Consider the following 22,340-nt stretch of genomic DNA (forward strand, 5'->3'; position numbering starts at 1 on the left):
ATTAGTGCAGCTGTCCTCTATAGACAAAAGCCCTGAGGCTCTGATCCTGCAAGTGCTTATGCAATGAGTCTCTTCGCGTTCTTGAAGGTAAGTTTGAACCAGGGTTTAATTCTGTAATTCTGTTTTTTTAATTCAGTTTGTTTGACATGATGGTTTATTTTAAAGTCACGTTGCTGGCTATTGCCCATCTTTCCACTATCATCTAATATGTACATGTCTAAAAAATGCCAGGAGGGGGCTTGATTTAAAATATCCTTGTCATTGAGAATGGTGGATATGTAATGCTTTCTAGTTTCAGATCCTTAAAATAATATAAAGGTATAGATATAGGTACTGTACAAACTTGGCAAATGGGGGTTGCTGGTTAATCAAATGTGCTGGATTACTCAAGCTTTTTCACTAAATGCAAAAATGTTTAAAAAAATGAAATAACCTTACTTAATACTTACACCTTTTAACGCTGTTACTGGAAAGAGTACTGTGATTTACTGCTCCTCTGCTGCCTCACAGCCATCAAACAAACACAACTTCTGCAAATGCTGGAAAATGGTGCTCGATAGCGCTCAGAATTTTTCCAGTTAAATGAAAGGGGAGCTGTATAGTCGTCTATGGCAGATGCTGGTTAATTGAGTTTTTGGATATTAAAGTGCTGGCTAACAAAGTTTTTACTGTATATAGTGTATATGCCTATGTTAGTGGTTCCCAACCTTTTCAGTGACCTGGCACACATCAATGAAACAAACAATTCTATCGCACACTCATGCTTTCCAGCTGACTTGATTGCTCATAAATGTCAGGTTGACTTATGTTTACTATGATTACAGTCTTGCTAGAGAGGTTTGCAGTTTCCTCTTCTCCACCTCTTTAAAGTGTGTGTGTGGAGAGAGGGGAGAACTGACCACCCAGCACCAGCTGGGGGGCTCAAGCAGCAAGGGGGAGTCATCATTGTCCCTCCTGCAGCTGCTTTGCAAAGCCTCTGGGAGGAGAAATTAACCAACCCTGCACTAGCTGGGAATCAGGCAGCATTGCTGCTTGAGCCTCCAGCTGATGTGGGGTCACCTACACGTGCCATGAAATTTCATCAGTTCTCCTCCCGCCCCCTGGGGAGAAGGGAAATTGATGAAATTTCTGTGGCACACTTTGACAGTTCTTGTGGCAAGCCAGTGTGCTGCAGCACACGGGTTGAAAACCACAGGCCTTTATGTACACAAGGGGGGAGAGAGAATTCACGAGTTCAGCTCTGTGAAGGGAACTGCATCAAACTGAACTTTTTATAATTATTTCATTCTGAGCTATGATACAGACATCTCATTTCTCTTTACTGAGTACTGCATTCCTTATGGCAAAACACATGCCGGTCATGCCTTCCCCATGTACAGAAAATCATCTCCTAAATAAACACCTGCCCAGATGAGTGCCCATTATTGGTCACCCAAAGACCAATGACAAAGGATTCTCTTTTCTGTTACAGAACCTGGGAAGAAGGGAAGGTTCTTATCTTCGATGACTCTTTCGAGCATGAAGTGTGGCAGGACGCTGACCATTATCGGCTGATATTCATTGTGGATGTGTGGCACCCGGAATTAACACCCCAACAGAGACGCACCCTTCCTGCCATTTAAGAGGTTGTTTCTGAAGTAAGAAACAGATGAGGTTTCATCAGTTGGAGTCTGCAAATATAAATGCACAACTTTAATTTGGGTTGCCCTGTGGAAAATGTCAGCTTTCTAAGGCTAGAAGAAATGGTTCCACAGTTACTATGGACTTACCTAAAAATGTTTTATTCTGTTTCCTTCTGATATGGCACTGATCTGATAGATTTGCTTGTAGACTGCAAGTACAATAATACTCTTGCCAGCCAAAGAGCGAGAAGTGAGGAACGTGCAGATGTTTGTGACATGTTTCTATTATGTGTACCAATACCGCAGACTTGTATGTGCACACAGCTTGTTCATGTTAACGCACAAACATCTGATTTGTATGTGCATTGTTACCATGTAATGGCATGTACAATAGACATGCATAAACATTTGCAAACAGCTAGCTGTGGAAATCTGCCATGCAGTTTCTAATCATAAATGTTTTAGGTATGAAGTAATATGCATATAGTATCAACTGTAGATAATGTGAATTGATGGTTTTAATTTGTATTTTTCTACGAGAGGGTAATTGTATTTTTCTATCATAGCAGTACATGGATCACTTCCTTTTGTGAACCACTAGGTTTTTTTAAAATGTATAATAAGTGCACCTCCAGCTTTTAGCAGGAGGACAAACTTTATATGAACATCTTGCTTTTGCTAAGTGCTGTCTTTTCGTGCCATATGGAAATGCAGGTAGTAACTTGTGCTTTTTAACTGCCAGTCAATGGAGTTTGAAAACTGATACCCAGTCAGATTTATTTTTCTAGATTGAAAGTATACTTTAAGCCTCCTTCAGCTATAAGGATCTCTTCATTTTACAACCTGATCCTGGGAATCAGGGGCAATTGTGACATCCATTGACTTATATGGGACTTGCAAGTGCTCAATAATTTAGCATTATATACTTAATCTCTTTGTTCCCTATTATTTCAAGGCCCATTGTTTCATTCCATCTTCTGTCCAAAATGTGTTGGATGCAGCTTCTTCCCAGGCCTGCTTCTAGATTGACCTTGAGTGGTCATTCCTCAGAATAAGAACCTAAAGAGACAGAATTCCCTGCGCTGGGCGCAAAGGACCACATTGTGATTTGGAAATCTGATCCTTGCCTGGAAGCACTGACTTCTTGCTAGAATGTGGAAAACTGTTTTGAGCATAGTTGTCTTCAGGTTATTTTCTTCCAAGTCAGAAGTTAGAGAGCTTAGATTTTGTTAGTTATATCACCAGAGAAGGGGAACAAGCTGCTTATCCTTTCCCCCCATATTGCAGTAAACTGTCAAATGTATTGTGTTAATAAGATGCCTTATATCGTGGTATCTAAGCACTATGCACACATACTACCTTTGCTAATAATTAGACGTGAGACTGTTTACTTCATTCAAGTGGCAGTGTTGATAAAATAGCCTTAACTTTGTATTGCCGTAAACTAAGAGCCCGCCAGATTTTGGATTAATCAGTTAGATTACATAGTGTCATGTAACACATGGTGGTTTGTGTCATCATATGCTGCAATTATTGCTGGCAATTGTGCACTTTTATTTCCTTTTTGGATTAGAAAAATATGATGGTCATGAACTGTCAAGACTTCGGTCAGTTAATGATAATCCAAACAAACAAACAAATCAACTAACCCTGGGTGTGCTTTCTAAACCAGAGACCACTTTATACCCCCCTCAACAGAGATTTGCAACTCTCGGGTGAATTGTCAGCAGATCCTAAAATAACTGTATTCTTTTCACACTTTGAAACATATAAAATATTTATTGGTGGGGTTTAGTGGAACAATATATCAGAGCTATATATAAATGAGGTGCTCCGTAGTACTGGTCTCATTCAGAGGCAGCCTCTCCAGCCAACTGTTTAGTTGCATGGCATGTTTTATAATATAAGAACGTAAGAACAGCCATACTGGGTCAGACCATAGGTCCATCAAGCCCACTATCCTGTCTTCCAACAGTGGCCAATGCCAGGTGCCCCAGAGGGAATGAACGGAACAGGTAATCATCAAGTGATCAATTCCCTATCGCCCATTTCCAGCCTTTTGCAAACAGATGCTAGGGACGCCGTCCATGCCCATCCTGGCTAGTGGCCATTGATGGACCTGTCCCCCATGAACTTATCAAGTTATTTTTTAAACTCTACTATACTACTACTACATATGGTAAAATTATCATGAAAGATAAGTGATAATTTGAAAAGAAAATTAATCTGGAAGCATTTGGCTTTGAACCAGAATTGTTTCCTTTGAGTATTCTTAATTCACTTTAAACTACACATACGTTGTTATTTCCATAGCTTGAATTTAACACATGTTCTCTAGAAATGTAACAGGTATTTCATTTGTAATTTTTGAACATTTAAATTGTGCTTTTCTTTTGGGTCTGATTGTTTCATTATTGTTTAGTAGTGTTTCTTTTCTCTTCCTCTGAAGGTCGATGCTTTATTGTTTGAGATTATGATCAGCAAATACATTAAGGCACTCAACACTGAACCTGCACCTACAAGCATATTAGTGCTCATTAAATAGTGTGGGATGCAATATTGTGCATTAAAAACTGAAGAGCCTTGAATGTGGCAATGTGGATGATGTGGCTTCATTATTAATAGCTTCCTCACCACTGAAATTGCCTTTATTGTGCTCGAGTGGCAAGGAGTCAAGAGTTCTGTTTCATGTTGGATGTACTTATTGGAATAGCTGTGTACCCATTAAGCATATGGAGGAACCTGTAAAACTGTATAGTATATATGTGATGCATCATTTAAAGGTTTTTAGGTTGCAAATTGATGTTTCCTCATTAGAAAAAACATTTCTACATTGGAAATTCTAATGGAAGAAATAAAATGAAAAAGCTTTTTAAAATGAAAAATAAATAAAATATTCTGTCCTTCAGGAGATTAGACAGAGAAGAACCATACAAACTACTCGGAGCATCATAGAACGATCATCTAGTCCCCTGCATTCATGTCAGAACTAAGCACCGTCTCGACCATCATTCATGGTGTTTGCCCAACCTGCTCTTAAAAATCTCCAATGGTGAAGATTCCACAACTTCCTTAAGCACTTTATTCCATTGCTTAACTACCCTGACAGTTAGGATTTTTTTCCCTAATATCCAACCTAAACCTCCCTTGCTGCAATTTAAATCAATTGCTTCTTGTCCTATCCTCAGAGGTTAAGGAGGAAAAAAAAATCCCTTCTCTTTGTAACAGCCTTAAAGTACTTGAAAATTGTTTTTGTGTCCCATCTGTTAGCTCTTTTCCAGACTAAACAAACTCATTTTATTCACTCTTCCCTCATAGGCCATGTTTTCTAGACGTGTAATCATCTTGTTGCTCTTCTCTGGACTTTCTACAATTTGTCCACATCTTTCCTGAAGTGTGGCATCTCGAACTAAAAGCAGTACTCCATCTGAGGCCTAAACAGTGCAGAGTAGACCAGAATTACTTCTTGTGTCATGTCCTACAACACACTGGTTAATGCATGACAGAATGTTGCTTGCTTTTTTTTGTTTTTGTTTTTTGTTTTGTTTTTTTGTTTTTTGCAGGATTGTCATACTGTTGACTCATTTTGTTTGTGGTCCATTGTGACCATTAGATCCCTTTCTGCAGTACTCGTTCCTAGAAAGTCATTTTCCATTTTCTGTGTATGCAACTGATTATTCGTTCCTCAGTAGAGTACTTTGCATTTGTCCTTATTGAATGTCATCCCATTTGTCTCAGACCATTTCTCCAGTTTGTTCAGATCATTTGGAATTACAATCCTATCCTCCAAAGCTCTTGCAACCCCTTCCAGCTTGGTATCATCCACAAATGTCATCAGGGTACTCTCTACTGCATTATCTAAATAGTCAACGAGGACATTGAACAGAATGGTTCCAAAACTGAGCCATGTGGAATCCTACTTGTGATACTCTTCCAGCATGACTGTGAACCATTGATAACTACTCTCTGGGAATGGTTATCATATCATACCAGTATGAACCCACCTTACAATGTGTTAATGAGAAGGTCATGTGAGATTATGTTAAATGCTTTACTGAAGTCTAGGTATACCACATCTACCACTTCCGCTTATCCACAAGGCTCGTTATAGCTATCAGGTTTATGTGACATGATTTGTCTTATAATATTTGTAGTGTTTGTATGTACCAGTAAGGCCAATAAAAAGTGTTTTTCATTTTCCTGTTCACAGTTGTGTACCTATGTGCAGAGTTAAATGAGAACCACCATCTTATATTCATGCCCTGATATTCTGGGATATGTATCACAGGCCAACACGGATGTTTATTCCTGTCACCACTGCTCGTTTTAGTCATAAATGCCTCATGGTCTCTTTGATCTTTTCTGGAGTGTGATATTCACAGATTAGGAATTCAGTGGCATTCAAAATGTTTGAGCTGCACAACTCTAACTTAAATAAACTCATGCTGCTAAATTGTATTGCAGAATTCCTCAAATAAGATTTTCTCTGTCTTCTTTCTCTTTACCTCAGGGCTTAAAAATGCTAGTTCACTGTTCTAAATATCCAGGACCTTGGACCATACCTTATAAGGGGGCTTTGGTATATCTGCGGTATGACACCGCTGCCATTGCACTTTGTGAGATGAGCTAGAATTTAAGACTCTTCTTGTGAGAGTATCATTTCAGCAGCCGCACAAGTAAGAGTGTGAACTAGGAAGGCTGTAGAACAAGGCATCTTTGTCTTAGTGGCACTACAGTACTGTCTCCATTGAAGCCGGTGGAGCCATGCTATGTTCAGCTACCTTCCAATCTGCCCAGTGTATGCTACCATGGATTTTAATGAGAAAAATCCCTAAGGTGTATGGCTTCGGTCTTGCTATGTGCAGCATTCTCCTCTGGACAAAGTGCTTAGGGTCCTCAGCGCTTGTTGACGTCAGCATCAACATGCAGAGCTCATAGCAGCCTGCAAATCAAGCCCTGTATATACCCCATACTGCTGAGGAATACAAGCCATACAGAAATCACGTTCTTTCTGCAATTATTCTGCGTGTAACATTAGTAGCTCTATTAGCTCCTAGTTGTGTGTAATATGTGACAGACATCCCTGCTGGCCAGGTTTAAGTGTGGTAGTCTATGTAAGTTAGAGGTAACGCATTTTATTTTCGTTCTCTAGGGATGGCCAGGCACTGTTGAACTATGTCATCATAAGAAGGTACCACTCATGAGTTATGTGGCCCTCCCCAAGGCATAGTTAAAGAATACAGTAAGCCCTCAAAAGGCGTGATTTTGAGTTGTGCTTAACTTGCATTAACACGAGTTACGCGCAACTCAAAATCCTGCTCCCCCCGGTTCAAGCTGCCCCACGTAGCCACAATTCAACCACCCACCCCCACCCTGCACAACCTTGGTTCAACACCCAACCTCCCCCCACACACACACACACTGCAGCCCAGCTCAGCACCCCTTACGCACAGCTCCGGCTCAACCCCCCCTACCCTCCGCCCCTGTTCAACTTTCCCCCGTCTGAGCTCCCCCCCACCCACCCCCATCCTCTTTGCAGCCCTAATCTGCCCCAGGCTGAAGTCCCCTGCTCCTCTCCCATGGCCCTAACCTGCCACCTGGCTTAACTCTCCCCAACTGCCCCCCAATCCCAGGACTTACCTTTGAAAAGGAGCTCCAGGTGCTCCTGCTCCTTCTCCAGATGCAGAACGTGGGGAAAAAAGCTGCTCCCTCTCTGTTCCACTGGGGAAAAAAGCTACCCCCTCACCTATGTGAAATTCGAATTATGTAAGGGCGCATGGGAACACAACCCTTGTGTAACACAAGGGGCTACTGTGTTATGCAGTCCACTCAATGCATGTTGGGTGTCTGACATACATTCCTTTGTTTGACATGGGGCACTGACCTCTTGTTCCAATAAATGTCATGCGATACAATTGAGTGGAAGTTAAAAAAGTGCGTGCAAATCAATTGTACAACTGAGGAAACAGTCACAGCAGATGCTATTTCTTAACAATGATTTTTTTTATTACTGTTTATGTATTTCCATTTCAATGTAAGGATGGGATTTATTTTGCAAGAAGAGCAAAGAGAGAAATAACAATCTGATCTTTGGCATTTCAGTTCTACATTTCTGTTCTTCCACATTTCCTTCCAGTTGAGGCATTGTTATACATTCATTCTAAGTTTTCCTTCACATTTTGACCACAGCCCTCCAGCTGCAATCAGCATATTCCTCTGAGCTATGCCTTTCGCTGATTGCAGGAGGGAAGAGGGTTAAATGGCTTTGCAGAAATTTCATTTGTGGTAGTGACCTAAATGAAAATATCTGGATTGAGCCATTAATCACCAGTGAATGTTTCCAGTGAGTCATCCCCTCCTCCCACCACCCCACACACTGGCTAACAGGCTAGAGCTGCCTGTAGAAAAAACACATTAGTAAAATTAAATAATTGCATTTCAAATTGTGTGTGTCCGTTGCCCACATAGCTCATTACATTTAACTGACAGTTATATAGATGCTTCATAAATAAAGAACAATCTTTGCAGGGTACTGAAATAAGTGAACCTTGCAAGTAGCTGGGATGGTATCAGCTACTGTAATGTTGAATGACATTATGCTGGTGATGTTTTGGGTTTGTTTTTTTTTTTAAAGAAAAAGTTTGATAGGGGTTTAAGAGTATTGGAGATGCTGTTGTCTCAGGTCTGGAAACTACATTAAACTTAATAATTAGACTGCACAGGTTAACCTCAAGATACTGTATTTTAAAATGCACGTAATCTAGGAAAACTGAAGTGCATCCCTGCATAATGACTCAGAAAAGCCTCCATCTGTGCATCATTTGTATGTGTACAAAGGATTTTGTCCTTCACTTTTCAGTCATTTTAATGCTGTGAATCTGAAGAAGAAAAAAAAACAAAAGAAAATAATTATTTTTTTTTTTTTACAGCTAGACTCCTTAATTTATCTGAGTTTGCACCCTGCACCAAAATAAATCTGTCTTCGCTTAGCTTTGGCTGCACAGACAGGTGGCTGGTGACGATCGTTACTTGGTCTGGAAAAATGGAGGGCCTGTTTTCAAGCAGAGTATGTGTGTTTGTTTCCTTAAAGCGTGCTGTGTGCTTTGCAGGTTTCTGGTGCTGTTGAAGTTTGGCAATGTGTTTGTGAGCGCTGGTAATGCAGAACTCAGTCTAGAGCCAGGAGAAGTTGGGTGTTCTCACTCTCGCCCAGCTCCTCCTGTTTCAGCATGCCAGGTTCCACCACAGACTGAGACCTGAAAGCAAAACACATGCACACTAAGAAAGAGTGAGGCAGAAGTATTAAGATCTTCAGCCTGCCTTAGCCCCCTGAGAATCTTGTGACCTTTCCTTTTTGCTATCCTCAAGAAGGAAAGGGCCAGCATATTCTGTACAACAGAGGCACTGTGTAACTCCAAAGATGTTTCTTGTTCTAATGGATGATAAGGGATTTTTGTCTATTGTCTGTGTGTTTTGGGGGAGGGATTTACTTGGGTCATTTGTTGAGGAAAAAAATCACTTGGTTTTAATATTTAAGAATAAACCAAAAGGGAAAATCATTTAGAGTTCTAAAATTAAAAAAAGATATAAATGGAATCATAAACCACGTTAATCAGTTTGGTTTTAAAGAATAGCCTTTCGTTGACACAGTTATCCCGGGTTACTACCAGTTCATTACCTACAGTTCATGTTTCTAATGCCTAGTCCTTGATATTATGATAACCTCTGTTTGACCACTAACTGACTCACTGCTCACCAGTTACAAACTGCTGGACAATTTATAAGAATCATTACTTGAATACTTCCTGTGCTTCTGAGAACAGAGACATATCGTGATGAGGACTGATTAGTAAATTAGGAGATTATTTAGGTTTCTAATATTTTTTATTAAATCCTGAACTTTTAAATAGCATTTTTACAAGCTATTTTTTCAACTTAAAACACCTCCAAACAGTTTCTTTCTAGATCATAAGAACTAGATAGTTAAGATGAAGTCTTTGTATCAAATGTTTAAAAGAAAGTACATTTCCTCAAATATTTATACTGCATGAAGAATTCATACATTTTAACATACAAAGCCAGAAATTCCATACAGCCCTATTGGTGGCCCAGCCTTCTGACAGCATTGAACTGTTTTTCCCTCTTTGTCTTCTTTAGAAGCAGATTAATGCCCCCCTCCAAACTCTCCCCTGCCCAAAATCAAATTTTTCTCCTGAGCTGGATTTCTAATACTTAAATCCAGCTTAACCCCCAGGGCAGCATACTGCTTTAAACAATCCGCACAGCTGGCCTGATCTCGACAGCACCGCTAAGCAATCGCAATGAAGAACCAGCCATCGTGTTTGGATTTTCATTTGTCCAACACAGCAATTTTTATTGGAAGAAAACGAAAGTTTAGTTCTTTCGGTGGATTTTGTTAATATTGGATTTTGCTTGTGTTTGTTTTGGTTTATGGGAAGGGTTGGGAAGAAAACAATGAAACATCTGTTGACTATGTTTATCATCAGTGGGATTCAAAAGAAATTTTTTCAGGTACATTGGCTCTGGTAGTTACTAAAAATGTAGCTCTTCAGAGATGAATGTTGTCCATTTAGACCCGTGAAGATCTGCCTTGTAATGTGCACTCGCTTTCACAGTCGTCAGCAATAAGATGACCATATTTCTAAAGAGAAACCAGGACAACTAATCAAGTTGGCCTGAGCCAATGGGACAAATGCCCACTTTTGCCGAAAACATCAATGATAGGGCTTTAGAAAAGGATGGTATGTGCCCCTTAGGGAGCAAGGCAAGATGTTCTTCCTATTGATGGGATTATGTGAGTTGGCGGAAGGTTTGCAACATGAATGTGTTAGCGTTTTAAAATACATCTTGAACTGGTGTATTCTATAATTCCCTAATTTCAGAAAGAAACTGTGACCTATTGCAAACTGTTGTCTTAAAAGGTGCTTCTACCTGTCGTAGCTTACAATATGTTATACCTGCCGACGGGCCGGGGGAAGGGAGGCAGCTGAATAGGTGCCCAGCATTTCAAAGGGGCCTGGAGCACTGGGCTGCTGCAGTAGCAGCAGTGATGGTCAGGAGACCGGAGCCCCTTTGAAGCGCTGTGGGAGGGTCACTCCATGCAGGTTTCTGAGGGCTGCAGGGGAGGGGTAGTGCTGTGCTCCAGGGGACACCAAGGCCTGGCTGTCCTTCGTCCTGTCCCTTCTGCCCAAGGCTGTGCCCCTTCCGGGGGTGTGCCCCCCACACCTTGGCCCTGCTGTCTCTGAAAGCCAGTTAAAATAAACAAAATATCTATTTTATAGCAGTGAAACTCTCTTGTCTCCTGTTTCAGGGTCTACTTCATGTCACTAAGAAATGCCTGCAAGCCATAAAAAGCAGCCGTAATCTAGAGGTGCTCATATTGATTCAACGCCGCAGCTACATGTTGTCTGCTCAAGCTAATATTACAACTAGGATTCACAGTAGTTTTTTTTTTTCTTCTTCAAAAATGCCAAAATAGAGGACTGTGTTATTGACACTTTCTTCATTGCAATTCAATATCAATCACTCATCAAAACTTAGCAATCAGATACACTGTAGCTGATCAGACACACTGTCTGATTGCGTATATAACTTGTAATCCCACTATTTAAATCCCAGTTAAAGCCATTTTGATTTTCACTTAAGTGGCAGTACAAAATTTTGCACTTTTATTAAATGAGTGTACCCCACTACATCTGCAAGAGATGCAGCAAGGACTGTCACTCTTGCGTGGGTCTTCATAGTCACAATAGATGCTGTAAATGAAGTCCTCAGTTAAAACTTTAAAGGGCGCGATCCATAGTCTATGCAGACTGAAGGATGCCTACTACTACTACCTTAACGTACACCATCAACCCCGATAAAACACAGTGCAACATTGTAAATGGGGGGCACAAACAACTGAAAGTTCAGCATTCCAAAATAAAGGCATTTTGTTGCCTTCGAGTGATTACAATACATCTTGTGCCAAATTCAGAAGTGATGGGTAAAGTGATGTAAGTTAATTTTGATTCCCATAGATCTGCTTAAACCTACTCTGTGCCCATATCTAACTTACATGTGAAAAAGCCAGAAGATATACATTAACTTGGACCTTCTAGCTTCTCAGTGTGTAAGGCCAACCTCTATGGACTCCCTTATGCATGAGTAAGGCGAATATAATTAAATGTGCATTTCTGAATGTGTCATCTATATCCCAGTTACTCATGATGTAACTCCAATGCCTATGCAGTCAGGTGGTTCTGAAGGCCATTTACACTATGCACAATCATAGAATCAGAGAATCCTAAGGCTGGAAGGGACCTCAGGAGGTCATCTTGTCCAGCCCCCTGCCTAAAGCAGGATCAACCCTAACCAAATCATCCCAGCCATGACTTTGTCAGGCCAGGACTTAAAAACCGCTAAGGATGGAGATTCCACCACCTCTCTGGGTAATGCATTCCAGTGCTTCACCACCCTCCTGGTGAAATAGTTTTTCCTAATATCGAGCCTACACCTCTCTCTTTGTAACTTCACACCATTGGTCCTTTTTCTGCCATCCATTATTACTGAAAGCAGCCTCTCTCCATCTTCTTTAGAGCCCCCTTTCAGGAAGTTGAAGGCTTCTATCAAACTGTCCCCACTCTTCTCTTCTGCAAGCTAAGTAAGCCCAGATCTCTCAGCCTCGCCTCATAGCTCGTGTGCTCCAGCCCCTTAATCAAATAGGATATTCTACTCCAAACAATAGTATAGCTTAGTAGGAGGCTAAGCTTAGGGTCACATCTTCAGTTGTACTGACTTCAATGGAGCTGCACTAATTTACACTATCTGAAGATGTCTGTAGGTGGCTGCATTTTCACTTTATCGATTTCCAGAGTTTAATACATAGTCTAGGCCTAGTATTACACAGGAGTCACACCACAGATACTGTAAGATGACATCAGTATTGTATAAGGGACTGTACTGGCTTGCTCCGGAGTGTGAGGCTACACAATGGAACTAAATGGTAAATTCAGAAGTCATGGAGTTATGACTAGCTGAAAATAGAGGTGAGGGCTACAGTCGAGGAATGACTAGCTTGTGGGACCAGGGAATAAGCCACAGCCAGAGAAGCAGATTTAACCCATGCAGTCATGCTTCCCTTCCCCTCTCTGTTTGTTCTCTCTCTTCGAGAAGAGAATTCAGGCAGTTCCCCACCACTGTGTGTGTTTCCTAGTGAGTTGGGGAATGTAGCATTGTTATCAACTTATTTTAAAACTGCATACTGGCATTTATCTCCTTTTTGAAAGCACCTGTTCATCGGTACATTTAACTCTTGTGACTGGATGAACAGTCCTAGGTATTAAAGACCTTTGTTTATCCATGGAGCAGAGGCGATGGAAATACGGGTGGTCCTAAATCCCTCCCCTTGATGTGTTTTAATTCTGACATGGAGGTTAGTTTGTCCTCTCTGCCAATTAACTCCTAGGCTTCTGCAGTATGATTACCAAGGGGCCAGGCGTGATGGCACTTTGGTGGTGTGGATCTCTTCTCACTAGAGGCAAAGGCAACCAGCCTAATTCACACTGAACAGCCACTTTCAAGTCACTATGTCCTGTGCCAGAGGTGAACCAATAACCTAAATGATAACGACAAAGGGAAAATTAGCTTATCCTCTGCTCCATCCAGTCCTCTTCCACACCTCACTTTATTTTAGTGATTTGGTTGCTGGTTTGCTCTTTGCAATACTTTAGACCAATCTTTCTGTCTCAGTGTTTTTCATACTGCAAACCTTGATGGACTGAGAAATCTTTGTCGATTGCCAGCATCGCAACTCAAATGAAGTTAGGGGATGTGATGCCTACCACCCTTCTCTGATGTCACAGGAGAGCTGAGGATGAAAACTTTGGGCCCTATGCATACTCACAGTGAAGCGAATAGAAGTTTTGTGACATCATTGCAGGAAGGATTGGGTCCTTTCCTTTCCTGTTCAGGGAAATGTGCGCTACAATGGGGGAAGGGCATCCTGAATGGGTGCCAGCCTGAACACTTTAATCATGTCATCCTTCCTTCCTTCCTTCGAGAACCTCACTGGGATTCGTGCTGCTTCTGTGGTGACTGAACATTCTGTTCTAAATCCACAGGTGGTTGTGCTAAGTGATTCTCCACACACTTTTCACTTAGGGCTGGTGACTCATTCCACTTCAATACCATCCAAACATTAGCTGGATTTAGAAAGTATGAATCATCTTCCGATAATATTATCTGAAGTTACTGCAACATGTGCCAAGCTCAGAACTGTATGACTGTTGTCTTCTTAAAACCCACAGATCTAAAATGGATGCTGGTTTACTTTATATTTAGAACTAGAAGATTTACCTGATGTTGTTCAGGTCCTTAACTCTATTCTTTGTTTTTCTTCATTTAAATCATTGCTCTGGAGTCAGGCTGGGGATGAGGGGTTCGGTATGCAGGCTGCCCCAGTGAGAGGACAATCCCAGCTCTCTCTCACCACAGCAGCCTGGGCCACATGAGAAGCACCTCTCCATGGCTGCTGCAGCCATAGCAGGCACAGCTGGGGGAGGGGTGCACATCCCCTGGCTGGGGGACAGACAGGCACACAAACTTCTCAGAACAGTAGATAACTGTCCATTGCTCCACCCCTGCCCCCTGCTGCCCCAGTAGGGTTATAGCTGTCTCAGTCCCACCCCACCCCAGCCGTCATTATACAGTCCTGACTCCCTATAATCATTATACAGCCCTGCTTTTCATTCCATAGCCTCAGCTACCCCCAAGTGGTTATTATGGAGCATAGCCCTTCCTTTACATTTTATGAGAACCAATTGCATTTCAGGCACATCTCATTTTCCTGGCACAACCAAATCCTTACTTTACTTTGTTATGATAAGTGGAAGCTGCATAGCAAATGTGGTAGTTCTAGCTCTTACAGTTTAACAGAAATTCTTGAACAAATAGACAGACACAAACTCACTCTCTCAAATATATAGTAGACCAAGGTTTGCTTGGGGGCATGAACTGGACATGCAAATTCTGGCTTTTGTTTTCCCGAGATCACAGTATTCCTTCCACTGAAGGAAATTAGAAGACATTCTCCACCCCTGGAACTCTTTCTTGTCCAAAGGTAAGTAGGTGAAGTTCACTGATTATTCATGCAACAATAAAAGGCCCAACATAATTTGCTTCTGCCATTAGGCTAAAAATCTACCTTCTGCAGTAAGATCCAAAAGCAATATCCATGAAACTGATAGAAAACAACAGTTATGCTGCAATTGCCAAATTGTTTAGGATTTTTGGAGCTGTAAATGCTAACTCTTAATTAAGTAAGTAGCATTACAAGGATTTATTCTGGTGCCATAAACTCTCAGCATTTAGTATGCAGTAAATAATATTCTATTTAAGATGCCTTGAAGCTTTTTCTTCATGGACTCTATTTGCCTTACCTAAACCAATGAAAGAGCAAAGCCACTAGTGGAGTCTAACTTGTAACCTTGTGCATGGTCTTTCAAGGTCTGTCATCAGCAGGTTAGTAGAAAGTACACAATATCTAGGATGAAAGAGTCAAGGCTGGAGAGTTTTAAAGAGCAAGCTGGTTCTGTCCTGATGAATGAAGGGTGTTTGTAACTTAAATATTTGTAATTCTGATCAAAACAGGACAGTAGTCCTTTCAAAGGTTTGCAACTGCATACTGACTTAATTCAGCTTTGAAACTTCACTATGCAGAAGAAAAATGCTACCTTTAACCATCTTAATTTAAATGAGCATAGAAACAGTTTCTTACCATGTCAAATCTTTTTTAAACATTCCCTTATTTTCATTAGTTTACACTTAACACACTAAGGTAACGTATTTCCCTTCTCTCCCCTCCCCCACATCTCTGCTGCTGCCTAATGACATAATTCCAGTTCCAAATGCAGTGTGTGGGTGAGTGGTCAGTTCATAACTCTAGCATTTGTAACTCTGAGGTTCTACTGTGCACTGAGTGGCAGTGATAGCTGTGATCCCCCCAGCTCAAGAAATGGGTGACTAGCAGTGTTCCCGCTACTTTTTTTCCATTCAGCGGCAGAATAAATGTTGCTGCGTGCACCAAGGCATGTGTGGTTGTGCACCACCGATAGGAAAACATGCTGATGGCTAAGGGCACTTTGCTAGTCAGCTGGCAGCTCCTGAGTTTCTTCTGGATGGCTGCTCCAGTGCTCAGTTTACAGGGAACTCTGGTGGTTACAATCTCTTGGGATTTCTCTCCTCTGAACCTAGGGGTAGCTTTTGCATGGGACTTGGAGTAAATGGGATGTCAAAACCGACTCCAGGTGATGATCATGACTGGAGCAGTGTCATTGCATGTTGCTGGAGAGCAGTAATTTCAGAATAATGTCTCACTCCAGCCAGTGGTCCCAGAATGTTTCTCTTAAGGGAGGGTTCCAACAGCGTAGAATGGCTGAGGGGGGGCACCTACTTTCAGTTATTGGGGATAACCTTTAGAAATACATGAATCTTGAACTGTATTGACCAGTACATCCTACTTGGGCTGTAAGGCGTTCCACAGGCCTCAGGCCCCTATCTCAACTGGGAATACATGTTGGCATGCACCAGCTGATTACTTCCACACACACTGAAGTTGGGTTATTTGCTCCCACAAGGGATGGCAAGCCCCTTGTAAAGGGGTTAAGAAAAATAACTCTGATCTTAACAGGGCTGTCCCTTCCAGTGCTGGTGCCCGCCACAGACCAGCACTGGCTCCCCCCACTGGCCATGGGTGGGGGCAGCCACTCCATAGAGGGAGGGGAAGAAGAGGGTTCTATGGGGGAAGAATCCGTGGTGGGCAGGACCGGAAGCCATTTGCTGCAATGGCGTCACTTCTGGGAGAGATGGCAACTCTGGAGGAGGGCAGGGAGGGAAGATCACCTGCAACCTCATGACAGCAGGTCGGAGGCCCCAGGGGTGCAAATACAGGCTACAGGAGCAGAGGGCAGCTGTGCAGTGGGCTGGAGAGAAGTGGCTTTTTGAAGGGGAAACCGTCGCTTATCTCCAGCCTCCAGCTGTGCATCCGCACCCTGCTCCTCCAGCGTCCTCCGGCCATGTGCACGTCACTCACCACCAGCTGGCTTGTGTGGAGTCCATGGGAGGTGGGGGAATGGGGTCAGCCAGAGCCCTGGCCTGAGTCTTAAACCTTTCCTCATAAACCAATGTCTCGTATCAGCTGCAGATAGGTGAGGATTTGCATGGTAACAATAGACAGTACGCGCATTCATCAATCAATCCTCTTCAGGAGGACCACATAGTGGCTTGGGTTTAGTAGGGACCAGGTGCCTCCTCCCTTCAGCAGCCTGAACAGTCCTCCAACCCCTGTGACATATGCACACAATGTGGCCCTGATTCAGCAAAGCACTTAAGTCTCACTGGAGTAAAAAAGGAGCTGCGGTGAATGGGAAAGAAATATTTTTCATCTGTTGCAGTTACACCCTGGTTCAATCTAGGCTCCATTGTATTCAGCCTCCTGGAGCTAGGGGTGTGCACAGCTCAAGCCCAAATTTTGTGGCTTTTCTTCAATACAACCATCCCATAAATCTGAAAGTGAAAGTGCTTAGAACTTAGCCCTTCGGTGAATAAATAAGGTGACCATCCGTCCCCTTTTAGCCGGGGCTGTCCCTCTTTTTAGCTCCCTGGAGAACATCCCAACTTTAAAAAAAAAAAAAAAAAAGCTAATTGTCCTGTACGCTGCAAAGCAGGGACCTGAATTATAAAGAGACAGCTCCTTAAGCAGCAGGGACTGTCTGTTTAAATAGCTAGCTGGAGGAGGTGGGCAGGTTGTTTAAACAGACTGTTTAAACATGCTGTAGCCAGCAGCGCCCCAGCCCCAGGGGGGATGGCAGATGGGTGAGGGGGGTCAGGCTGCTGGGCTCTCTTTGCTCACACTGCCTGAGAGAGATGGAGGAGGCTGTGTCTCAGATAGTGCCCCCCACAAACACTGCTGGCAGGTAATAGGACTGGGTTAGGAGGGCAAGACCCTATGGTGGGGCATGTGGGACAGCCACTAAGGGGAAAAGGAGGGGACAGCTGCTGGAGGTTGCACTTAGCTTGGTTGCCCATAGGCCACAGCAAACAGGCACGTCTCTGGAGTAAAGAGCAGCTGGGCCCAGGCCAGAGGTTAGATGGGGGATCAGGGGTTTGGAGGAGTCTGATGAAGGCTGGGGGACAGGGTTCAGAAGGGAGCAGAGACAGGAAGAAGGACACAAAGAAGGTGAACCATGCCAATCTCTTTGTCTAGCCAAACCCAGTTGTCTCCTTCCCAACACTGAGCCCAGCTCTTCGTCAGAGCTGTTGCCCCCCACACCTGTACCATTCCCTGCCACACTTGTTCCTAGGCTCATTCTTCTTGTCCCACCAGCCTTTCTCTTCCCCTACCTCCACACCAGTCCCTCCCATGATGTGTGTTACCTCCCCATGACCCCAGCCAGTCCCCTTGCCCTCCTCAACCTCCAACGCCCACAGTGTCTCTCTCCTCAACTTCTGGCTTGATCAGACTTCTAGTGCCAGGCTACTGCCTTCCCTCCCCTTTGGTCTAGCGTTTGCCCCCTTGCTATTAAAATCAGATGGCTTCATTCTCTCTGCTACCTGGGTACAAACAGGGGGTTACTGACAGTACAGGAGAGACAGGTTCCTTGGTCTCAGTTTCAGGGCCAGTCCCAGCCTGGCCAAGACCTGATGGAAATTATAACTCCAGAAAAAGTCCAGCTCTGTTCCTGTGGCCCTGGCCATGAAGCATATTCAGTCGGGGATGGCCCAGCAGTAAGACAGGACTGAACTGGCTCTGTGAATATGGGCTCACTGGACATTTTAGCCGCTAAAATGGAAGATGTCTCTACTGCGTGTACGTGAGCTGTGATTTTTCAAAGGTTTATAATTGACTGAAATATGGGTGGATTTTCCCAGAGATGGCAACCTGCACTTTGCTCACAAAAAGACCTTCCCCTGCCAAATTTCACCTCCCTGCTCCAAGGGTGCGCTAGTGCTGTTCCAAGGGAAATTTTAAGAATATTTTATTGTTAGCTAAACAATGTATTTTTTTTCTTGCTTCCTTCTTGAAAACTGCTGAACTAGTTTGGCTAATATTCCCTCCCAGTAAAACTCAGCCTGGCATGGAACATTTCAAAGCCCTGCTGGTTAAATTTGGCCAGGTCACATACAAGTGAAAACAAGGTGCTATAAACGGAAAGAGGTGGCCATCTTACTATTAGGCAGTGCTACCGGTCCTGGGTATATTATATCATGGATGTGCAAAGTGGGGGGTGGGCCCCTGGAGGGGTGTGATATTTTTTAAGGTGGGGACTGGGGCTCAGGCTCATCCATTCATTAAAATGTTGAAATATGTTACTGGTTTTATGTCTGTGTGTTCACATTTATACACTGATTAATAACGTTTTTATGTTCTACAGACTTATTGTCTTACATGTGCTGAAAGTGTTTTTTTTTTTCATATGATCCAAACTGAAATTTCCGTCTGTTTGGATTACATGAGACAGGCTGGGGGGGCTGTGGTAATTGCAGGGATGAAAAGTGGGGCCTGACATAAAAAAGTTTGCTCGCCCCTCTACTGTACCACAAGGATCAGCAACCCCCTCCGTAGGTGCCAAGAGCGGCACATGAGATGATTTTCACCAACATCTGAGGTGGGAGCTCAGCCTCACCCCTCCTCCTCCTTCATGCAGCTGGGAGCTTACGCAAAGCCATGCTGCCTGTTAATTAACAAAAAAGCAGCTAATGCTACCAACCACCAGTTAAACGGCAAAGCTCTGCATCTTTAGCTATTTACTAATGAAGCTGTTGTACATAGGACTATTAGTGACTTTAAAAAGTATCACTGGCACTTGGACCATACGTAGAGGTCAGAAGGTCAAATTTCAACCCTGTACCTCAGAAAGGTTGCTGACCCCTGCTATATCAGCTGCATTTGTCTGGACTCCTACGGTTCATGGATCACTGTAGCGTTTGAGTGCTGTGTGTGGATTAAACACACCACCAGAGCTACAAAGGAGGGCAGACAGTTCTTTGTCCTACGTCAGGTGTTGTCGGTGCAGCCATGGCCTGATACTTTTGATCATGCCTTCAGATTCCCTGGCCCACTGGTTCTTTGGGAACTGCTCCGCTGTTTCCTACACTGCCTGCCAAAGATCAGTTACAAGGGCCAATGCACCACAGACTTTTCTATTAGTTTCTGAAACATCAGCAAACTCAAGTCAGCAGTTGTAAGATTTTCCAACGACTAACAACACTTACGATATGCCTTTTGGGACCTACTTTGGTATTACAGCCTGCAGTCTCATCATGAGGCACTGATGGGGAGGTGTTGTCTCAGAGAAGCTAAGTAGCTTCCTCATTTTGTCATAACTCTGAAGCACTTTGCTGCTGGAAGTGATGGTGTTAGCCGTCTACCAGGGAACATGAGCAGTGTTAATGTGATAATGGAGAAAGAGGCATTTCTAGTTTGTTATTCTCAGTTTTTGTATTTTCTTGTAACAGGGTGCCACTGTTCTTTAACCTGTGTACTTCTGACTAACAGTCACTCAGTTAAATCTGTTCGCTGGCTGTCTAGCAGTGATCCACAGTGGAGGCAAATCTGCAGGGCTCTCAACTGAAGATTCACACAAGCAAGTGGAGGGAAGATGGTTCAGACTCAGCAAATTGTACAGCTTCAGCGGTCAAAGCCACTAACTGAGACTTAGGTGAACTAAACCTAAGCTTTTGGGACTCACTGTTTCTGCTGACTGTGTTTGGTGTGGAAGTTTTACTTTTGTTTCTCTTTATGTTTATGTTTATTGTAACTGTCAAGACAATATCTGTTGAGTTATAAAAAGTTATGTTATGTGGTAAAAATTAACTTATCTGTTCCTTCATCATAGATTTTGTCAAGTTATTTGATTAAATTCATTTCTTCAGTTTCTTTTAGGGCTTGAATGAGAGGCGGCTGGCCCTGTGAATTCCTTGCTGAAATTCCTCAGAGCAGGGGTCTTGCAGGCAAAATGCTGAGAGAAGCCATTTTTTTTAAAAAATCCAGTTACAAAGTCAATCCTTCATGAGCTGCAATGCATGTGAATATGAGACAGTCCTTAATTAATCAAGTCAAACTGTACTTTTTGAAACCCCTGTTTTAAGAACAGCGCACACAATGATTTGTACCACTTAGAAGTTTTACATTACTTTCACCCCTAGACTGGAGAGCAAATGAGGACAAGTGGGAAGGGGCAATGGTCACATCAACCCTCCATGCTGAAGAGGAGGGACTGGATAGCAAGTTCCCTGCAGGTGGCACTCGATGTCACACCTGCTCTCCCAGCCAGAGCCGAAGTACCGGCCCCACTTGATGTCCCAGAAACTGGTGATGCTGCTGGTTTGAGTCAGCCTGTGTTACCACACTCCCAGGAGCAGCGGCACACAGATACAGCAGCTACTCTGCATGAGACCTGGTGCCAGCTCCCTGCCCACCTGTCAGGCAGCAGCAGCATGCCCTGCTTCCTCCCTGCCCTGTGCAGAGCTGGTGGAGCATGGAGCCTGCCTGAGGTGAGCTCTGTGGCCAGGCCTTCCCTGGGGGGCACTTGTCACCTGCAGCAGAGGCAGGCAGGAGGGGCCAATTCCTCTTCCATCCCCCTGTGCCCAGTCCACCTTCCCCTCCTCTCAGTCCCCACATTGGCAGAGGGAGAGAGGGAGCCAGCCAGAGCCAGCTAACGTGGAAGATGCAGGTGGGTGGGGGAGGGAGGCCCCCTCTAGTTCCCCCTTCTGGGACCACACTGCTCCCTCCCAGGGCCCAAATGGAGTCATTGCAGCACCAGAGGCGGCTGCTGCTAACTCCTCTGAAGCTCCCTGCCCTGCCGCTGCTGGAACAATGGAGCTAAATTCAGTTGGTTTAATGACCAGATCCCTCCTGCTGCCCTGCCGGCCATTCAGCCAACTGAATTTAGTTCTGTTGTTTCAGTGGCAGCAGGGCAGGGAGCTGCAGAGGAGGCAGCAGCAGCATCAGAGCCTCAAATGACTCCTTAAAGAGCCACGTACGGCTCTGGAGCCACAGGTTGCTGCCCCCTGACTTAGAGCCTGAACTCTGGGTCCCCAGATACTTTTTAATGGGAATTGTTTGGGGTTTTTTTTAAGGCAATGGAGAAAGGCAATGAAGTGCCCACCCAGGGTTTCACCAGCTCCACCAGTATTTTCTATACTAGTTATAATACAGGGAATGGGACTATTTTAACTCCATACTTATATGGAATATCTGTTCTCCTCCCTGCACCCCTCCACTTGGCATAGAACAGGCCAGCTCCGTGTTAGAGAGGAGGACAAGGCAGTAGCTGTTCACGCGCAATCAGAGGCTGTCATACATTTTCATAGTGAGTTTTATGTTATAGTATTTTAGCACTTCCGCTGTAACTAGGCACTGACTTTGAGCCGGCAGTGACTGTGCCCCCTGAAACCTCATCACACTAGAGTTAATAACTAGTAAAACAGTGGAAGATGTGACTTGCACAACCTAGCCCTCAGGAGCCAGTGTGAATAAATAAGGAGCCTGCACTTCCATGCCCAGAATGAGCCCCTAGGTCCAGCTGAAATATATTCCAAACCCAAAGTTTTCATTATGCTGTCATGATTCCATAGCTAGGCACTGCTTCCATCCCCCTACCCCCCAACTCCACACACACACACACACACACACGCGCGCACGCGCTCTCTCTCTCTCTC

General features: G+C 43.6%; 2 protein-coding genes across 9 annotated transcripts in view; one reads left to right on the forward strand and one right to left on the reverse strand.

The window, feature by feature from the left end:
* The window catches only part of ASPH (aspartate beta-hydroxylase), a 196,066-nt gene extending 189,887 nt beyond the window's left edge, over window positions 1-6,179 (forward strand). For 2 of the 8 annotated variants that reach the window (XM_074987139.1, XM_074987146.1), the window contains one exon: window positions 1,472-6,178. In XM_074987139.1, the coding sequence (XP_074843240.1) occupies window positions 1,472-1,622 (151 nt within the window). In that variant the 3' untranslated portion in view covers window positions 1,623-6,178. Of the gene's footprint in view, window positions 1-1,471 lie in introns of all 8 variants that reach the window. The other 6 variants (XM_074987140.1, XM_074987143.1, XM_074987141.1 and 3 more) reach the window with 4 other exon arrangements.
* Window positions 6,180-8,787: 2,608 nt separating this feature from the next.
* The window catches only part of CLVS1 (clavesin 1), a 112,184-nt gene continuing 98,631 nt past the window's right edge, over window positions 8,788-22,340 (reverse strand). Inside the window, exon 5 of the mRNA XM_074985762.1 lies at window positions 8,788-8,875. Coding sequence (XP_074841863.1) covers window positions 8,788-8,875 — 88 coding nt within the window. The remainder of the gene's footprint in view (window positions 8,876-22,340) is intronic.

This window comes from Carettochelys insculpta, chromosome 2, assembly GCF_033958435.1.
Source record: "Carettochelys insculpta isolate YL-2023 chromosome 2, ASM3395843v1, whole genome shotgun sequence".
Taxonomy (NCBI): domain Eukaryota; kingdom Metazoa; phylum Chordata; order Testudines; family Carettochelyidae; genus Carettochelys; species Carettochelys insculpta.